General features: G+C 33.3%; 1 protein-coding gene across 6 annotated transcripts; it reads right to left on the bottom strand.

The window, feature by feature from the left end:
* Positions 1-4,791: 4,791 nt before the first annotated feature.
* On the bottom strand, positions 4,792-19,087 carry LOC113710123 (nucleolar complex-associated protein 2). 6 transcript variants are annotated; one of them, XM_027233135.2, is made up of 12 exons: positions 18,702-19,086; positions 17,274-17,334; positions 13,352-13,467; positions 11,051-11,122; positions 10,409-10,969; positions 8,714-9,016; positions 7,372-7,722; positions 7,080-7,286; positions 6,847-6,933; positions 5,602-5,696; positions 5,390-5,518; positions 4,792-5,251 (listed from the first exon to the last, which is right to left on the bottom strand). In XM_027233135.2, the coding sequence occupies exons 3-12, from the start codon at positions 13,409-13,411 to the stop codon at positions 4,972-4,974; spliced, it is 2,145 nt and encodes a 714-aa protein (XP_027088936.1). In that variant the 5' UTR covers positions 13,412-13,467; positions 17,274-17,334; positions 18,702-19,086; the 3' UTR covers positions 4,792-4,971. The 6 variants fall into 6 exon arrangements, with proteins under 6 accessions (XP_027088936.1, XP_071909098.1, XP_027088868.1 ...); XM_072052997.1 differs by lacking the exon at positions 17,274-17,334 and adding an exon at positions 15,038-15,429; XM_027233067.2 differs by lacking the exon at positions 17,274-17,334 and having other exon boundaries at positions 18,702-18,856; positions 18,906-19,086.
* Between the last annotated feature and the right edge of the window lie 462 nt (positions 19,088-19,549).

Raw genomic sequence — 19,549 nt, 5'->3', positions numbered from 1 at the left:
TTTGTACAGTTCAAATGAAATCAAATAGATATATAAATGAGTTTTAAAAAAAAATGTTATTTCGTATACATGATCAAAAAGGGATGAAAAAATTTATTTTGTAAAATGTGAGGGATGAAAAAAATTCATTTTGTGAAATGTGGGAGACGAAAAAATTTATTTTGTGAAATGTAACAGACTATGGATCGGATTATATAAAATTTAATTTGACAATTTTGTCCTTCAAAAATGATCACGTACAAAGCACGTGGTGGATTCCAGCAAAAAACTAATCGAAAATCTAGATAGGGACAAAATTTGACTACTATGAATTTGTAAGAGACGTAAAATTACACTTTTAAAAATGAGGGACTAAAAAGTCATTTTGCAAAGTGTGAGGGACGTTTTGAACGACTGTCACTATTATAATATTGTACTTATATTTTACTTATAGTTTCATTCTTATTTTATTTATTTTCCTTTTTAAAAAATTCAAGACAAACTGTATAGTGTAAAAAACTAATATATGCATGTCATAATCAAAAAGTGTATATTACTAACAATTTGACTATTTAAAAAGATATGCAAACTAGAACTTTAAATTACTTAATATTGAAAAGTATATCCCAAAAAAATAAAGTAACTAATATTTTTATTTACTTTTTCATGTATTGTTTATTAACCTCTATGTTATTTTGATTTGAATTTGTTACTATTGTTATTAGAAATTAGTTTATTCTAAACTCTAGATATATTGATTTAAAAAATAGATGAAATAGTCTATTCACATAGGTAATATGCTCTGTTATAGCAAAGACTTTATGATAATTATTACTTCAACAAAGAGTAAAAAGTATAGAAATAAATAAAGAATAAGTTTAAGAAGATTAAAATTAATATATAGATGATAATAGTAAAGAGAAGAAAATAGTTGATCACATGAGGGAAAGGAGGAAAATTAAAAAATATAAAGGAATGACAAGTGAAGAAGGGAAAAATGAGAATAAATAAATAAAATCTATATCTATGCAATAATTAAGAGAGAGAAGTGGCAGTTGGGGTAAAAGTTTTGTGTCATTTTCTGAACTTCTAATTTTGTCCTTAAAAAAAATCATATTTTACCCTAACCACCAAATCACATTTGCTAATATACTCTTCCATAACTCCCTTAAATATTCTAACTACTAAATTAACTATAACTATATTAAAGAAAAAATACTATTAAATTGTAATTTTTTATGAAGAATTTATACAAAATTTAATTTTGTAAAAAAAATTAATATATTCATAAAAATTAATAATTATTTCTAAACTACACATATATTGGGTGTGCCTTTAGCACTAGTAATAATTAATATAGAAGGAGTATTTTTTCCTAAAACATAAAATAAGGGGGGAAAGTGCCCATTTACTGAGTTAAGGGAGGCAAACTGTCATTGAGAATAAGGTTGAGCGAGGTTTAATGCTTTTAACCCGAATGTAATATTAAGGTGCCTAAAACTTTTTCAAGTTGCATAATCCTTGTTTCCACATTAAGGATTCTTTGTTTGTGGATGTACATTGTGCTGGCAATATTGCCAGCTTTTCATCCAACAAGACACAATAATGTTGCAATGTATTCGCAAAGTCAACTCCTGATTCTTTTTCGTTTTATTTTTTGGAAAATAAATTAATGTGATTGATGCTCAATCTTTAAGTCAACTCTAGATTCTTTTTGGTTTTCTTTTTGGGAAATAAATTAAGGTATTCTTTTTGGGAAATAAATTAATGTGATTAATGCTCAATCTTTTGGTCATTAATCATTTCTTTATCCAAGAATAAGAGTTGGCATAGACTAGGTGTTTTAATTCTTAAGGGTGATATGGTGGTTGGCGATACTACCTGAGCCATAATCACCTTGCCAAAGCAATATTTATGTAAATACCAACATTATTCTCAACTAATCAATCTCATATATTTTCATTGACTTTGTTGGACCCATTATTCACCAATTACTCCTTTTTTTTCTCTCTCATTGAGATAACGAGGTTGTCTACTTCTCACTTCTTCTTTGATTCTTGCTTTCCAATCTCTCTCCACTTTTTCTATTTTACAATTTCTTTTCATTTTGTCGATACTTTTGTATCATGTGGTTCAAGATCTTTTGCATAATACTCTTCTCAAGTTTGCTCTTACTATTTTTGCTGAACCTTAAATTTTTATGGTGCAATGGCTGTTTTAGTGGACAAGTTCATATTCATTAATAAGAGAAGAGGGGGAGGGGGTCATTCGACCATATCTAATCCTCCATACCATAGTCATTTTTTCATATTATAAAATTAGAATATTGAGGGTCTACTATGTTTTTTTTTAGTTCTTATTTTTTTCATTAAAGACTTTGGACTCAATCCTGTGATATATGCAACATACTTAATTTCTTTGAACTTTGCTTGTTTATTGTACCAGTGTGCAGTTGATCTTCTTCTAAACTTCACTATCTTTTCCGCTTTTCTAATTATTATATAAATCTTGACTTCAAGATGTGTCCATATTTTCTAATAACTAGATTAAATTTATTTTAAATTGCATTATGTTCTATATCCCATGAATATTGAAGGAAAAGTGTGTCTACATTTTTTGGATTACTTTTATTTTAGATTGTTAGTTGTTTGAGTTAAATCATATTGTATTTGCAAAAGAAATAAATTTTAAATCCACTTTCAAGAATTAAAAATAAGAGTGCTTTAAAGCAAAAGAATTACAATACAAGGAAAAAATATGGCAAAGGTAAATAACTCAAAACCAAATCAATGAGTTATGAAAATAATAGAAAAATAAATTAAAGAGATAAACCAATGAGTTATGAAAATAATAGATAAAAAATTAAAGAGATAGAAGAAGTAGGCAAGCTATTCAACTAATTAGGTGGATAACGGGACTAACAAAATCAATGAGAATAGACTGAGAATTATAGCTTTGGCGATATCATCAATCGTGATATTGTTCCATTATAATTGTATATATTAATCTCATCACTGAGAATTATCTATAATTATATAGAAAATAGGAAAAAATTAGAATGCTAGGGATGCACGAGGTAATTTTTCTAACTACCAAGTTGGCAATATCATAATAGCCTCTTATGACATTACTTGACCACCTTTAATTTAATTTTGAAGATCAAGTTCAAAGAAGCATTTTTCTCCCTATTCAATATTAATTATCTACCCTTTATAGTTTTTTTTTTTAGGTTCTTGTACCACTTAACCAATTGCATAAATTCGTCTCTCTTTGTAAGTAATTGTGTATGAAGACAAAAAGCATCTTCATCAAATTTCTCCCAAATGTATAAAGAAAATGCAAAAGTTCGTGTTGATTATTCTTAAATTTCAAGTTTGGTTAAGATATATAGTTTATTCTTCCACTTCAAACACGAATTTTTAGCTATATGAACTGAAATTGTGCAAACGTAATTTGAATTAGTTTTGGGGAAGAAATACTTAACTACCTACAATTTTAGGAATTAACAAACGTATTTGAATTTTTATGTGTTAAAAATTTAGAAAAATAAAATAATGAGTAGTACAAAAGATTTTTCGTATGTTCTATTATGTCATTTTCTTGAACAAATTTAAAAAGTTATGTCTCAACATAATAGGCATATTTATTGCAGAGCAATGGGGGAAATTGTTTTGTGTCATTACACTTTTCCTACAAAATTGGATTAAAATGTTACTTTATCTCAAATTCCAAAATTCACTTCGATTTTTGGACAAAATGCACCGTGTAATATTGATTAGTTTAATTGCATGACGTGTCCTTCCACCATCCCTCTACTATTAATGTTATACTATTTAGATGAACTGAAATTCTCTTAATAAAAAAATGGATGAACTAAAATAAGTAGCCAATTACAGCAATGTCATTTGTACAAATTTCGGTAAACAATGAATAAATATACTATATAACTTTTGACCCAACAAACCTGATTTTGAATTTTCATTGTTTCAGTTTTCAAAATATGAATTAGGGATTTTTTTTTCTTCATCAAAACAAAAAAGTCATTATATATTTGTAAAACTTAAGCTATTTTGTACCAATCAAAGTAAAAGAAAAATGTCATATTGAGCACTAGAACTTTTCAAAATGAAAAGGAAATCCAATTCTTGGAGAGCAAACTAATTTACAATTAATTGGGGATGTTAAAAAAATTCAGTATTGCTTCACAAAAGTTTTTAAAAAATCGACATAAAGAATATCATAATAGATTTTTAAAAAAAATCAAAATTACACTATTAATTCCCTCATAAAACACTACAAACAAATTCAATCACCTTAAACAACTCAAAAATGACGGTGAAGTATCATTTACCTTTCTAGATTTGGTCCATCAAATATTCAAGAAAAAACAAAGATTTGAGGTAATTGAAACTTCGCCTATCTGAACTGATCAAATATGACCTTTGTTGGAATGTTTGAATCCTCTTAGTCAAACTAGTGGCTCAGAATAAAAATGAAAATTTCTTGGACAATATTCAAACCCTAATCTATGGCATTTACAACCAGCAATTTTATTAATCTAAAACCCATAATTACTGCTCCTCTTGGTTTTGCATATTGAACCCTTATAAGTTTCACTTTTTAGATAATTATTTTACAAGATGAAATTAAACATAATAAAGCTTTTGCGTACCACCAGTGAAATTGTTGCACATATTTGGATCTTAAAATATTTACTTCCAAATCAATTATCAGTTTCCTTTTTTCAAAAAGGCTATTTGATTGATAGAAATTTTAGGTTCTCACGGAAAAATCAAATACATCACATGAATCTTTAGTCCTCGAAGTGGCCCTTTTCCATAAATTCTAGAACTGCTGAAATTACACTCGTGTAAATACAAAGCAACAATTTGCCTGAGAAAACGATACATATTTCCAAAAAGAAGAAGGAAAAAAAATCCTTTGCTCTAAGAGAATCCAAACTGTCAAATGAAGGATTAGACCACCGGCTTCTTAATTCTTTCCCTTCTTTTTATTCGCTTTCTTTGACTTAGACTTTCTTTTCTTCTTTGATAGATTAGACAAACCTGCCAATGGTTGCTGGTTCATTTTCTGCCGCTTTGAAATCACTGGCTTTTCTTCAGTATCCTCGAGTTCTTGGACATCACTCATAGAATCTTCATCTTCATCAGAACTAAGTATCAACTCCTCCACAACATCTTCGTCAAAAGCTGCCTCCTCTTGGGACCTCTTTCTCTTCTTTTTCTCTTTCACCTTTTCGGCATGTGAAATCCTGGGAAGAGGCAACTCAGGTAGGTAAACAAACAAATTTACTAGCACAAGAATCCAAGGCTCAGATAACACAAACTTTGCACGTATTCAATGAATATGAGTATTAGCTGCTGAGAGACAGTTAGAGAGAGGATGATACGTGGAATCACTTCCTGGAAGCCAGCCTGAATTAAAGGCAGTGACACCTTCCTCATTCACAGAATCATCTTGTTCATCATCATCAGTGATCTTACTCCCAAAGATTGATGTACGTTCACCCACAATTACACTGGAGAAGAAAAACGCGAAATCAATTTCAGTCATGAATGTAATTTAAAGACTAGGCACCTAAATATGATAAGCATTAGGAACCTGGACTGCGTTACGGAGTCATTTCTTTGTTGTGCTCTCTCTCGTAAAACAGTAGCATATTGAGATAACGGGCTAGAACCCTTCATTTTTTCATCCTAGAACAAGTGTACAGGCAAGTAAGTTCTTACGAAACATGCATCAAAGAGGAAGTGTACAATCAGTTAAGATACAAAAATATGCAGAAAACTCTTCAACATGAAAAAAGTGCATTATTCCTGATCCCATATACATATACCAACCCTAAATACATCAAATTTGGATGATCATGTTGATTATGAAAGGCAGAAAAAGGTTATTTTCAGCAGTTTTTTCATTCTGTAGATCAACTTGCACCAGATTATCAAATTCATCTTTTACAGAATTGTTCACTCCACTTGACTTTTCTACATGTAAAATATAAAAACACCCCTACAATTCATTTTAATCACAGTTTGATAGCAAGGGAGTGATAGTGAACTCAATGAAGGATGAATATTTTTGTCTAGCTCAAATAATAAAAAATGTCAACGGAAGTGCCAATAATAACTCCTAATTTCATATCCAGAATATATAATTTGGAAACTGTATCTGCAGACTCAATAGTTTGATGGAGACTAGTAAAGCCGTCAAAATCAAAACGGAAGGAGCAAATTAGCGACAAAAATGGAGAAAAAAACAAATGTGTTCGGTCGAAACATTGAATTCCTCCAGTACAAACCTATATGACTGAGTAAAGTGAAATTTTGAGAAGACCAGCTGAGCATTATTAGCGACCTTCTCAAAGTATTGTTTGGAATAGTTACTCGAGGGAGTACAGTATTTGGAGTAATCACCTTTAGTTATCTAGAAGGGGTACAGAAGATACTTGACTACTTTGACGTGCATCTACCATTATCAACTTTTCCAGACCCAGTGAATTTGACACCTAAGCAGTCTATGAGAAACAACCCAATAATATTGGTTAATGGACATGGTTGAATACAGACAAAAGTCCTGAAGGACATAATCAGCTGCTAACTTCTAATGGTAGATTCCAGAAAAAGAAATGACTTTCCCAAGCATGGATAAAGTGTATCTGCTGGTTTGGTTGCTCCACTTATTTATGTAGCCAACAACTGATACAATATACTAATAACCTACTAAAAAGTCATAAAGATTAGATTTATTATAATCTCATCTGATGAATAATTAAAAAGAGCAAATATGCACAACTAACAGAAATCAATTGTTCTTTTCATCATTAAAATCAAAGATAAACATCAAAACCTCAAGTAAAGATGCAGCTCCCGGATCATTAGGAAGAATCGCAACTGACATACGCTTCTTATTAGTAAATTCACAGTTGGCTTCAATCTGCATGGTAAACAGCATGAACATTAGCTTCCCCTTGAATAGGCTCTTTGCATGTCAAAATAAGAAATGAAACACTGGCATGATAACTGAAAATTGATACCCTCTGGAACAGAAGAAAGAAAATGCCCACTCTAACAGAACTGTACCTGACGAATAAGTTGCCTCATTTCTCGACGGAACCTCTCAACTTTTGTAGATTTGCAGAACTCACGTAACTGAACAGTGGGAACAAAAGATAGCTCAAAAAAGGCTGCAGAATAGCTCCATTGTGCTAAATGCTCAGTGAGTTCTTCAATTACAGAAAAAACACACATCTCTTGAAATGCCCTCGTTTTCAAGGCTGACTTTTTTACCTGTCATAAACAATTCCAGAATATCAAAATTGTTATGTCCAATTTGCACTTGAAATAGAAGCAAAGACAAGCAATCTAAATTTACCCTCAGCATAGTACGGAAATCAACAGCTTCACCAACTCCTCCAGTAGGTGGTCTGTGCAATTCCTTTATCTCTAGCATTTCTAATAGCAAGAGGGAAACAGGAATAAAGGTCCCAGTTGAAGCAGCAATTCTATTTAGCATTTTTATACACCACAATCTGAGAGGAAAATACTGAGCTGTAGGAACTAAACGAGCCGTTGCAGTTATAATTTGAGTAAGTGGGTAAGCAAGGGGCTTAAGATCAGCTTCTGAGCTATATGCACAGATTGCACCAGTCCAAAGCTCAAGACAGTTCATAAATTTCCATCCATAAACCTTTCTAAACAACTCCTTGAAGGATAGCTTAGAATTCTGCAAAACAGACAAGAACCGCTGTCAGCAGATCCACTGAAAAAAAAGCAGTTTCAGTGAAATGTGACACAATCTAAAAAACACACACTTGGAAAGATACTTCAGTCAACATAACACAGTATGCAACATAAAGAAGCCACATAACACATCTTTGAATATACAATACACAATATAAAAGAAGCTAAAGAATCATGTAAACCCCATTTTCTTTGAACCCACAGCACTTTATTCCAAGCAAAAAAGAGAGTTAAGAGAAAACAAAACATCAGTGACAACAATAATAAAAGAACGTCAAGAGTATTCTATCAAAACCTTGATATTGAAGTGCAAAAACCGTCCCATTCCTATAACTTTATGTCCTATATATAAAAACATCATACTTGACCTCAGCTTTGAGTTTCAAAGTTTCTAGATGATATAAAACTAGAAACACATGGAGAAACATTTCTCCTGTAAAAAGCCCCAAGTGATTATGACACTCAATTTGAAAATAGATGCCAGTACCATATAACATTGCCATTCTGTTGAAAACAGAGATGTTCATTACTCACCCATATGTGTGCATGGTCTTTCCATTTCTGTCTTCACATAACGTTCTTGAGGTATTTTTATAAGCAAATGTATCATTTACCAAATCTTTTGTGTTACTAAGCTAACAGATGCAATACGTAGGATCAACCACACACATGTTCAACTCCTGTGTATGAATAATTTGAATGTACAAGATCACTTACATGCCAAACTAAAATAACCTAGTATTCCTTTACAAGACAATCAGTTATACCTTGCATGTGACCTGAAAATAAGTATGTTCTGTGCAACTATAAAATAGAGTAAAGACAAAGTTAAAGGCAAACATTCCTACATTACAGGAACTCAGAATCACCATTATTATTATTCTTATAATTACCATCATTTCCTTAAAAGGTTGAAGGAATTAAGAATTTCTTCTGACGAGATATCTGTAGATAATATGAGAAAGAACCATTACCTTCTTTGTCCTAGTAGTAGTTTCGCGCAAAATCATCGCTAACTGACGAATGAAAATGAAAGCATGTTGATATGCAGCTCCAGGATCCACTCTAAGTAGTTCAGTGAAACAATTACCAAGAAACTGAATATGCTGCAGCTTTGTTGCCGTAAAGGATTGACAATTCAAAACATAAGCTTTGTACATTCCTTTGAAGCAGTCATCGATGCAATCTGAACCAAACTGTAGACATAAATCTCTCAAAAATAAAAGAGAAACAACTGGCAGTGCACCTCCCCCGCTGCCCCAAAAGTGCAGAACCACCTGAAAACATCAGAATGTGTTATTTGATAACCACCTAACTTTGTAATGGTGATCACCTATGTAAAAGAATCAGCTAGCAGAATAGACAGTTTAAAATAATTTCCCTCCATCCCTTATTTTACAGCTAACTTTGTAATGGTGATCACCTATGTAAAAGAATCAGCTTGCAGAATAGACAGATTAAAATAATTTCCCTCCACCCCCTTCTTTTACTCTTTCTGATTTTTCTTATTTTCTTTTATCAATTTATCATTCATTATAAAGTACAATTCCGCCACCCACCTACCCACCCCCCCCCCCCCAAAACAAAAACAAAAAAAAGAAAAAAGAAACATCAAGTCAGATTATTGCAAGCTAAACATAGAAAGAATGTCAACCAAAATGCACTTAAAGGAATCTTCATGACCTGTATACATTAGATAGGCCTCCAATAGTTTAATATTGTGCATTTGAGCTAGAAGAAAACAATAGATTAATTCAAGTATCAAAATTCTAAGGACTTGTGTTAATAAATTCTTTTCTCTTTCATCAGAATATGAGTGCAAAATGAACCACAGAAAGTTGCTCCAACTATATCAACAGTCCTAATACAACCAAAGAGGGTAAAATCCAGACTAAAAACCTTTTGATTTATTTTTGTTCTCTATACATTAAAATAAATCAAAATCTTAAGTCCTCAGGATATCTTTACAGTTTGAGTTGCCCTGTCTTAGTAAAAACTCAAGAACTATGATAAATGCTTATCAACTCAGTAGTTTGCAGGAAGAGAATACCAATCATCATACAATGAGGCAGAAATAGCCCCAACTAGGAAATTTCACGATCCCAACACAGTTAGTCAGCCTATGAAATTCTGACCCTTTTGGGGACCATATATTGGCTACTTGTGCAATTTGACTACCTCAAGTTTGTTTAGAATAGCAGTTAATTTGCATGACAAGGGCTCCTCTAAACAAGTAATTAACAGAACTTATTCTAATTAAGTGGATTATCTAATGTCTTTACTTTTTGAGGGAAGCAAGCAACTAATGACAAATAAAAATGTATATATCCACTATGAAACATGATGGAGCTCACTGTACAAGAGAAATATATGCAGAATCGACATTCTAATTCACAATATCATGTGAAACTAGTCTTCTGGAGGAATAATTCCACATTTTTAGGTGTGATTCCTTCTGATCCAAAGGTGTGATTTTTTAGGTTTCTATGAATTTTGCTTGCATTGTTCTATTGCTTTCTCTAAGTCATATTTCTAAAACTCAAGGAAACCAACCATATGACGAAATATTACCAGCAAACACGCAAAATCTCACCTTACAACATATCATACCAAAAATTTGATACTGAATGCAAAGTAAAAGGGCAAAAGTATTTCAACTAAGTACATACCTTTACATACTTCCTTAAAAGAGCAGGATATGCAGCCAAAAATATAGATGAATATCTTAGCCTTCGCAATGTAAAGGATATCATTTTTGTGTCTGTCATTTGGTTCAAAACATGTAGAGAATTTCCAAGATATGATTTCACCAAATGGTTATAGTTTTTCCACAGTCTAGTACTCATCAGATCCAATAAGGTCTCCTTCTTTCCCCCAGAAGGGGGTAATTTTAACAATCCTCGAAGAATTCCATCCATTTCACTTAAAACAAATAGCATGATTTTGTTGAAGACACTGCTAGACATTATACTTAGCTGATTCGCATTATCATCACCACTATCATCACCATAGTGGCAAGCAGTGCGATATGCTTTCATAAGGGCACGCACTGCACCTAAACTTGTGTTCTCTTGAATGGATTTGCACCAAGAATCAACCATTGCAGTGGTAATGACATTTTTAGAGGATTTAGCTTCTACAGCTACACTAGGAACATGTTTCATAAGGTATTCATCTGTTTCTGCATCTTCTTCTATATCCTCACTATCAACATCAGTTTCAGCCTCATCCTGCAAAGGATTGTTGAAGATTGTGATAATCTCGTTTCAATTAACAGAGAAAAATACAAATATAGAAACCTTCAGGCTCACATCCACATCTTCATCATTAAAATCCAAAAGCTCCTTATCATGTTCTTTCAAGAACTCATAGAACTCCGGATCCTGCAAAGAAGCACTGTAAACATATCAAATAAAACAATTGATGGATGATTGATTAGTCCAAACAGCAATTCTAGCTCCAATAACTTAGAATCCCCAACTCCAACTTGTCTACACAAGGAAGCAAATTTGTTGATAAAGAAAGTGCACACAACAATAAATAAAGGGGAATGATTTCAACAGACATTTTTCACCTTCCTACACATGTTCCAGTAGGCTTAAAATTCCCATCAACATTTTGGTATTGGCAAATGAGCAGATTGAGATGGTGGGTTTTTATTTTGTTAAGCTAACGAATAAGTGAGAGGCACAGTGTGAGGAGCTATAAGTGAAATGTGAAAATCATTTCTCTATGTAAATGCTCCTTTACCATGAACAATAGAAATATATTCATCAGGTTTGTTATGGATGAAAGGGATATCATAATTTAGATGATAATAAAAACTAAATTTCCAATTGAATGACTTTTCAACACCCTCAAAGGCACTTACATCCATTTCTCTCCTTAACACTGACATGAAGAGTAAAGAAGCCAACTTAAACAACATCCTTATTCTCCTTTCTGCCATAGCATCTAATCTTGTTAAGATCACTACAGTTGTCACTACATTTCATATAGCATTTGCAGATTGAAGAAACCTAAAAGAAGCTCCAATTCTAATGGGCTATATCACAATTTAACAAAAGATACTGATGCACTCTCCCGCCACATTTTACAGGTATGGGAAAGTGACAACATTTATTTCTGCGCCTAAGTATGTCATTGGTTATATACCCTCCCAAGCTCGGGTCAGCTGAAAAGGGCCAAGTTTCATTAGTATTAACTTCCCAAGTAGGCCTTCCAAGCGAAAGCTATGTCATCACTTCCCAACCAGTTTTCACAAAGAGCCTTTAATGAGAATATTACCTTAAGATTAATGCTCCATTTCTCTTCATTTTAGCAAATTTGGTAACTATACAACTGTCATGGGAGTGAATGACAGATAACACTTGCCAACCCTGCAAATTTCTTCGAACTGGCAGATTCCAGGTCACAGTAGACAAATAGGCGATTGATACATAAGTTTCTTTTCAAGTTAAAATGGAATAAACCACTGGATTTATGCAACGAGGTGCAATAAGCCAACTCTAAGGTATGGGACTTGGATCCCAGATTGGAAGTATGGGATTATGGGCTCTCCCTCAACAATTGTTTAGCTTTTAAGGTGTGTCCTCCCAGGGTTCAAGTCGCAAGGATCCTCAACACGTCAAGGTTCCTTCCAAGATCGCATTACAAGCCCCTCAACATTTCTAATGAACTCTGGCTTCATACACTTGTCCACCTGAATACTCCATAGAGTTCTTCCACTTCTTTAGTTTTCCGATCTTCTTCCACTTGACGATATTTTACATCTTCTATGGTCCTAGAAGGCAGCTCTTGTTCTTTGCAATCCTCCACTTCCAATAACCATTAGTCTGACAAATTTAAATCAAGAGCACTGACATCTCCTCACTCTATTCCCCCTCACCCCCAGGTCATGCTTTACGGCCTGCAGAAGCTACTATTTTGCCATATGAGCAAGTAAAGCATCCTATCCCCTATAAGATTTCCAAAACCCTTCTAATAAATGTGCTACAAATAGCTGGTATAATGAATGTAAACTCACCCATTTCACCAAGATATAGAATGTGATATCTTATCATCTAAATAGAGAGTAAGAAAGGATTTCCAATTCCATAGTCTCTGGCTTAATATATGCAACAACTAAGGGAATTGGCATCACATACAGATGCTGGAATCAACCCTGCATATGACTCCTATATGCATGTTCGTCATGTTCATGTAAAAAGAAAGAAAAAGCAATATGACTTGTGTAAAAAGAACAAAAATAGGAAAAAAAAATAACCCCAAAGGTTTTTGATTTTGTTGTTTTCATATCTTTCTATGCTCCAAGCAAGCACATTTACAAGAAAACCTTAAAATAAACATCTTACCACCCCAATTCTCCATCTTTACTAATTCAATGACAACCACTTAGAATTCTGAAAAATAAATGTTGCAATAATACTGGGAAAATCCCATTTTTCTTATATTTTCAACCGTTTCCTTTCTCCTTTTTTCAGTTTTAATACTTCACTCAGATAATTGACAACGTATCCAATTGGGATTCTTTAACATATGAGATAAAGTCATCCTAAGATCAATTCACCACACATTTGCAGTTGCTTATATAATCGTAAACAAAATAGGACCTTTTCCTGGAGCCTCTGCAATTGCTGCATATGCTCTTTAGCTATCTTCTTTTTTGACATGGTCTTCCTCTCAAGCTCTTCATCATTGCTGAGGGCCTCATTTTCGGATATCTTGGCTGCACCAGAAAATTCAAATTTCCAAAATCAAACTTCAATTAAAAAAAATGGAATGTTTTGAACAACAAAATTCAAAACCCACAACCCACAACCCCAGTTGAATAATAGCACAAATTAATCGAAACCCAGATAAAACAAACCAGAGCCATAAACTGGATTTGTATATAAATAAATGCAAGTGAGCTTAGGGATGAAAATAGGTGGATGAAATATATGATCTTGCTATTTCCACTATACACCAGCTCCTGCACTTTCCCATATCAAGACTACAAAAGAGTTCAATTACAGTACAGGATAATTGATAAGGCAAATTGTTGTACCCGAAATCCACAGGAGGTTCCAAACTCAACAATGTGTGTGTAGATACAGTATTATATCTTCACAAGTAAAACAAAATACTAAATCGAGGAAACAAGTAAACAAAATACAAAATCAAGGAAACAAGTAAACAAACTACAAAATCCAGGTAACAAGTAGGTCAAACAACCGTCCTTTAGGCTCCTGAAGTTAAAAGAGAGCAACTATTGCCAATACATGACATCTAGCTGTGCAACAACTTCCTTAATGTCTTGGCACATAGTGAAAGCAAGTAGGCAATCTATGATAACAGCAAGTATGGCAAAACAAATTTAACCACAGCATAATTGATGGTGTAGACACTTTGGCCAAAAGGACCTGAGAAAGAAAAAAGGTGACCAAACACATGAATGAGGCCTCAAAATTACAAGGGCAAAAGTTCTCATAAGACACTATGCAAAGTGAGATCTCTTACAAATGCTACCAACAAACAATTTCTCAAAATTACATCAAATGCCACTAACGGGCAAAGAAGTTTAGGCAATTGCCAATTAGAAGAAAACACAAACTACGTAGCAGGATAATACACACAACTTTCGAGTACACTGGATTACAGTGAGGGATAACAAAATCTGAAAATCACAATTCCATTTGTCAAGCTAAACATTAGATTGGTAACAGGACCCATTCACCACAAGATAAGTCATTGAATGATTTACCAACGGCATACACGTTAATATGCATCCAAAAATAACATATTAATCGCAAAAGAAATGAACAATCGAGCATAAAACATATGCAAGCTAGTAAGCGGCCATTTGCTTTCCAAGAGAATAAAAGCTCCCATATTAAGTTTGAAATGACGTTCTTGTTGCAACCAATAAATGAGATGAATAAGCACAATAGGCAATCAAATTCTCAGCAATGACACAGAAATCTGGACAGACAAAGAATAAATAGCAACTTGAGAGTGGAAAAGCTAGAACAAAAGGACCCAGATCTATAATCCGGTTTACAGTTTGAAAACCTGTTCCAGATCCCTAACACAGATACGGCCTCATCTAGGATAATATGCTCTTTAATTCACTTCTTGTCCAAGGAAAAGAATTTCCTGGTTCTACTATCGAACCGGTGAAAAGCAGCAGGATGCCAGACAAAACCAGGGGTTGAGGCAGCCAAAAAGAAAATAAAGGTTGCCTGGTAAAAATTGATCAAACATCATGAATGAGTTATTATATACACTTAAGGTACTATTAACCTAATATACATCACCTTTAAACACAGAGACATCTATTATCTTCATGTGATCAGACCCAAAACCTAAATCTATTTTCCCATTCACCTCTTTAGAGCACCCCGTGACCAAACCAACCAGAGGAAAAAAAAAAGGAAAAAAGACTGGGAATCCTATCCGCTCTTCAATTACTCTCAGTCAATCTCCCAACCTCCACATGATTTCTCAGTCCAACTGCTCAGCGGCTGTCACTGAGTCATATTCAGTAAAACCAACACCAGCAATGATTTTTCACAACAAGCTCGCTTTGATCTCCTGTCTATAATCCCCAACCTGAACCCTCCAAATCTTCCTGTGTCTTCTCTGTCAGTCTGTATGTACCTCTAAAATGAGCATAAATACAATCAAGAACCAGAACTTGTAGGACAACCTGCCATACCAAACCACATTTAGCATGCCAAAAAAAAAAAACAGTTGTTGCAAATTAATGCATTGAAGTCCCATAGTCTTTCAATTATTTGGAAGAAAATTAAGACAGTGGTGAGATATTGGCCAATCTCCATGTGTCCTACACCACATATGATTTTCCCGTAATTTAATGCCTGGGATGAGTTTGATGCGATGCATGCTAATAAGAAAGCCATATTCGAACTTCAGATGTCTACAAGCTAATTTTATCAAAGAGCAAGCTAAAGTTTCTTTCTGAGTAAGTTACAAAGTCATGATTCCAGGTACACAAAGATTCAATGAATAAGTAGACAATGGGATATAAAAACTTTGACATCATAAAGCATTCAAGTTTCCCACTAAAGGAAGGCAAGCTCAAGTCCAGCATGTAGATATTGACTTGATCCAGATGTAAGCACATCAAAGTAAGCACAAAATCCAGCATGTAGATATTGACTTGATCAAACAACACAATTCCATTGAAGTAAATCTTCCAAAGTCAGTCAAACATCAAAGGTCTGCCCAAATTTACATATAATATCTCTCCAGATAGCAAAGCAAGATATGATGTTTTACTCAGTATGTGCTCAAAAATCCATTCTTATCACAAGTACCATATAGAGAAAGAGGTAAAGCATCAGTCCAAATCATCATCTTAACAGGAAAAAGAAAAAACTTCTTAACAGATACAAAAGAGGGCAGGAGGTGGACAAGGAAAAAGAGGAGAAAGAGAAAATACACGTAAATCAACTTGCCCCAATTCTACATGAAAGTACTAGTTGGAAAACAATATATAATAAGCCAATTTAAGTGAGCTACCAGAACATAATTGTCCAATATGTTACCACTCGCTGCTCTAAGGCTTAAAAAGGCCATAACCATTGCAAGGTCCAACTAGGCCTGTACATACCCTATCTTACAATAAAAAATAAAAAAAGTTGCATTTGCATCATGCAAACCAACCAATCTGTGCACATCTAAATCAAGATTTATAGCAAAGCATATAGGAAGCCGGCCTATTCAAAACTTAAAACAAAAATGACAAAAAGCAGCAAAATCCAGAGAAATTCCTAGCCAAATAGCTCTACCCCTAAAGTAGCAACAACAAAGAAAACAATGCAAAATAATGACAGCATCAGAATGATTAATATGTCACACTTGATAGCTGTTACCAAGTTGAATAGATGGCTGGTAATTCATTTACAAACCCAGCACCATTCTCATTCACTAATGGCTATTGCCTTATTATAAAACCAGTGACCTGTATCCAAATTTAGTGTTGATCGCTTAGCCAAATTCCACTGCATACTCTGCATTTTCCAGCATCAGAAAGATTAAGATGTCACACTTGATAGCTGTTACCAAGTTGAATAGATGGCTGGTAATTCATTTACCAACCAAACACCATACTCATTCACTAATGGCTATTGACTTGTTATAAAAACGGTGACCTGTATCCATATTTAGTGTCAATTGCTTAGCCAAATTCCATTGCATAAACTCTGAATTTTCCAAGGAGAGTTTGACAATAATCAACTTAGTTATATGGGAGATGGCAGACAGAGTTCATCAACTGATCAACTTTTAAGTTATATAACCGAGCAAGTGGCTAGTTCAAATTACTCGTTACCCAGCCAATTCCACTCACAGATCGATATAGGTTAAACAAGTATTCCTGTATCAAAACTTCAAATACCCAAATCATTAGTCAAACACCAAAATTTAACTTAGTGACAGTATGCATAATTCTTGGGCTTCCAGCTTATACGCATCAGCAAAACATAATACTGCATTTTAATATTTAGTTTAAGTGAGTAAGATTAGAACCTGAAAAACTTTGTGCATGGCTTCAATTTGCTTCCTATACCGGATGAAAAGGACTCCGTTTCTGTTACAGCAAATTATCATTTTTCAAAGTTAAACTTCCAATGAGTTATTAATCATTTAATCTTAAAATTTTGCGATATATCTCAAACTCTGAATAACATTTCTGGTCATCATAACTACACCGTACTTGCATTATTCATAGTAAAGATGTACATGATTAATTAGATAATGTAAAAAACCATTGATAATTAGATTATGCTCCTTATGTTTCAAACAGGCCCTTTCAATATTCTTGAAGGATCCTTTTACACATCGACTTGAACCTTAAGACTTAAATTATTAAGTTTACTTGAACATCATTTCTATGTTCATTTTGAAGGCAAAGAGAAAAACTAGTATTCTGCATTCCAAATTCTTCATGAAATGTAATCAAAATAATACTATATTGATTGAAAAACGCATATGTGATGCATGCAAATAATGTATTGCAAATAATGCCAATCCAAGCACACTCAATATTTTCTTATATAAGCTTAACTAAAGGGGGAGAGAAGTGTACAGCCATAAACACAGCTATATTCTCCTATATAACATGAATTTCTTTTTCTTCTTAGCTTTTTCACTTCGATGTATAGCAAGTAACAAACACCCTAAAGAACTCACACAAAATAATGGAAGATATTATTTTCCTTCAACTACAAAGTAGCATATAGGCACAAAAACTTGTATTGTTTTCCTTTAATCAGAAATTTGAAGCAAAATTCTTCCATTACGTTTGCTGAGTTTTATGTATGCCAAGTCTTTTTGGTATTTGCTCTACTCCGACAACAGGACTCATCAAAAATTGCAGATAAACTCTTTCCTGTTTTCATACTAAGTATCTGACAACACAAAACCCCAAAAAATAAAACGTATAGTAAAAAGAATAAAACCTTACATGCTTTCTTACACCTGAAACAGAAATAAAGAGATTAACCCAATCCATCTTATCAAATATTCCAAGACTTGAACCTTCAAAATGGCAAAGAATCTTATTCTTGGAGAGCAAACCAATTTACCATTAATTGGGGAACTTTACGTTTTTAAGAAAAAAGGTAAAAGAGAGAAAAAACAAGACGCGGACTACAGTCTAAAACTCGAATAGGCAATCCACACAAAAGTTAGAAAAAGGAAAAAAAACCTAGGAACAAAGACGGTATAAATGTACTTCCAAAAACCGACTTCAAGGATTTACACCGCAGAGATTTTGTTGCAATTCCACAAAAATCTCAAAAAAAAAAAAACAATGACATGCTTAAAAATATAACAAACATACACATGCATCTAGATAGTAAAAGAAACCAAAAATAAAACCTAGATTCGACAATCAATAATATATACAAAGCAAAGTACAAGTTTAAGGAAGACAGAACAAGGAAACAACCAAACCTTGTTTCGATTTCTTAATGCCGCCATTGCCGTTGGTGGCTGCGCCGCCGTCGGGCCTTCCTCTTTTCCGAGCGCCTCCAAACTCCATAATATTCCAAAAACGAACCTTTTAGCAAAGAATTTCACTGTTTCGAGGAATTCTCAAATGGAAAACCCTTGAAATTCGCAAATTTCACTGTTTCGAGGAATTCTCAAATGGAAAACCTTGAAATTCGCAAGCAGAAAAAGCCCTATTTTTGCCTAGGGTTCGAAGCAGAAGAGGATAGAGAGGGACCACGGGAAGGTGTGCAACCGTTCCTAGAGGATAGCGAGGGACCTAGGGACTCAAGCCTGCGTTCGTCTGCCTCGCAATGCTTTTCATTTTTTATTTTTCATTTTTTTTTGGCAAGCCTGTTTGGATAGCCTTGGATAGTTTTCACAGAAAATTTTGTATGTTTTTCGTGAATATATTTTTTAATTATTTTTTTATATCATATATGTCAAATTGTTATATCACATTTTTTTTAATAAAAATTTCTAAAAATAACAATTCAAATATAATATTTCCTTGCATCATAAATATATTTTTTAATTCATATTTTTATATTTCTAATTATTATTTTATTTTACATATAACATATCACGAAAAGTAATACAATAATTATTTCAAATAATATCTCAAATAGTACCCAGATCCAAATACACGCATTGGAAATTGAGGAAGAGGAAGAGGAAGAGTAGGTTATTTTTTATGGGTTATTTTTTTGGGGTTTTGGGGGGAGGGAGGGCGTTTGAGATTTTGACAATATAGGGTATGATTTGTGAATAAAAAATCAAAAAACAGAAATTATGAAGTTCTATCACATTTA

The sequence above is a fragment of the Coffea arabica genome, chromosome 1e (assembly GCF_036785885.1).
Source record: "Coffea arabica cultivar ET-39 chromosome 1e, Coffea Arabica ET-39 HiFi, whole genome shotgun sequence".
In the NCBI taxonomy this organism is placed as follows: domain Eukaryota; kingdom Viridiplantae; phylum Streptophyta; class Magnoliopsida; order Gentianales; family Rubiaceae; genus Coffea; species Coffea arabica.
The sequence above is the reverse complement of the archived record's forward strand: the minus strand, read 5'-3'. Positions and strand labels throughout refer to the sequence as shown.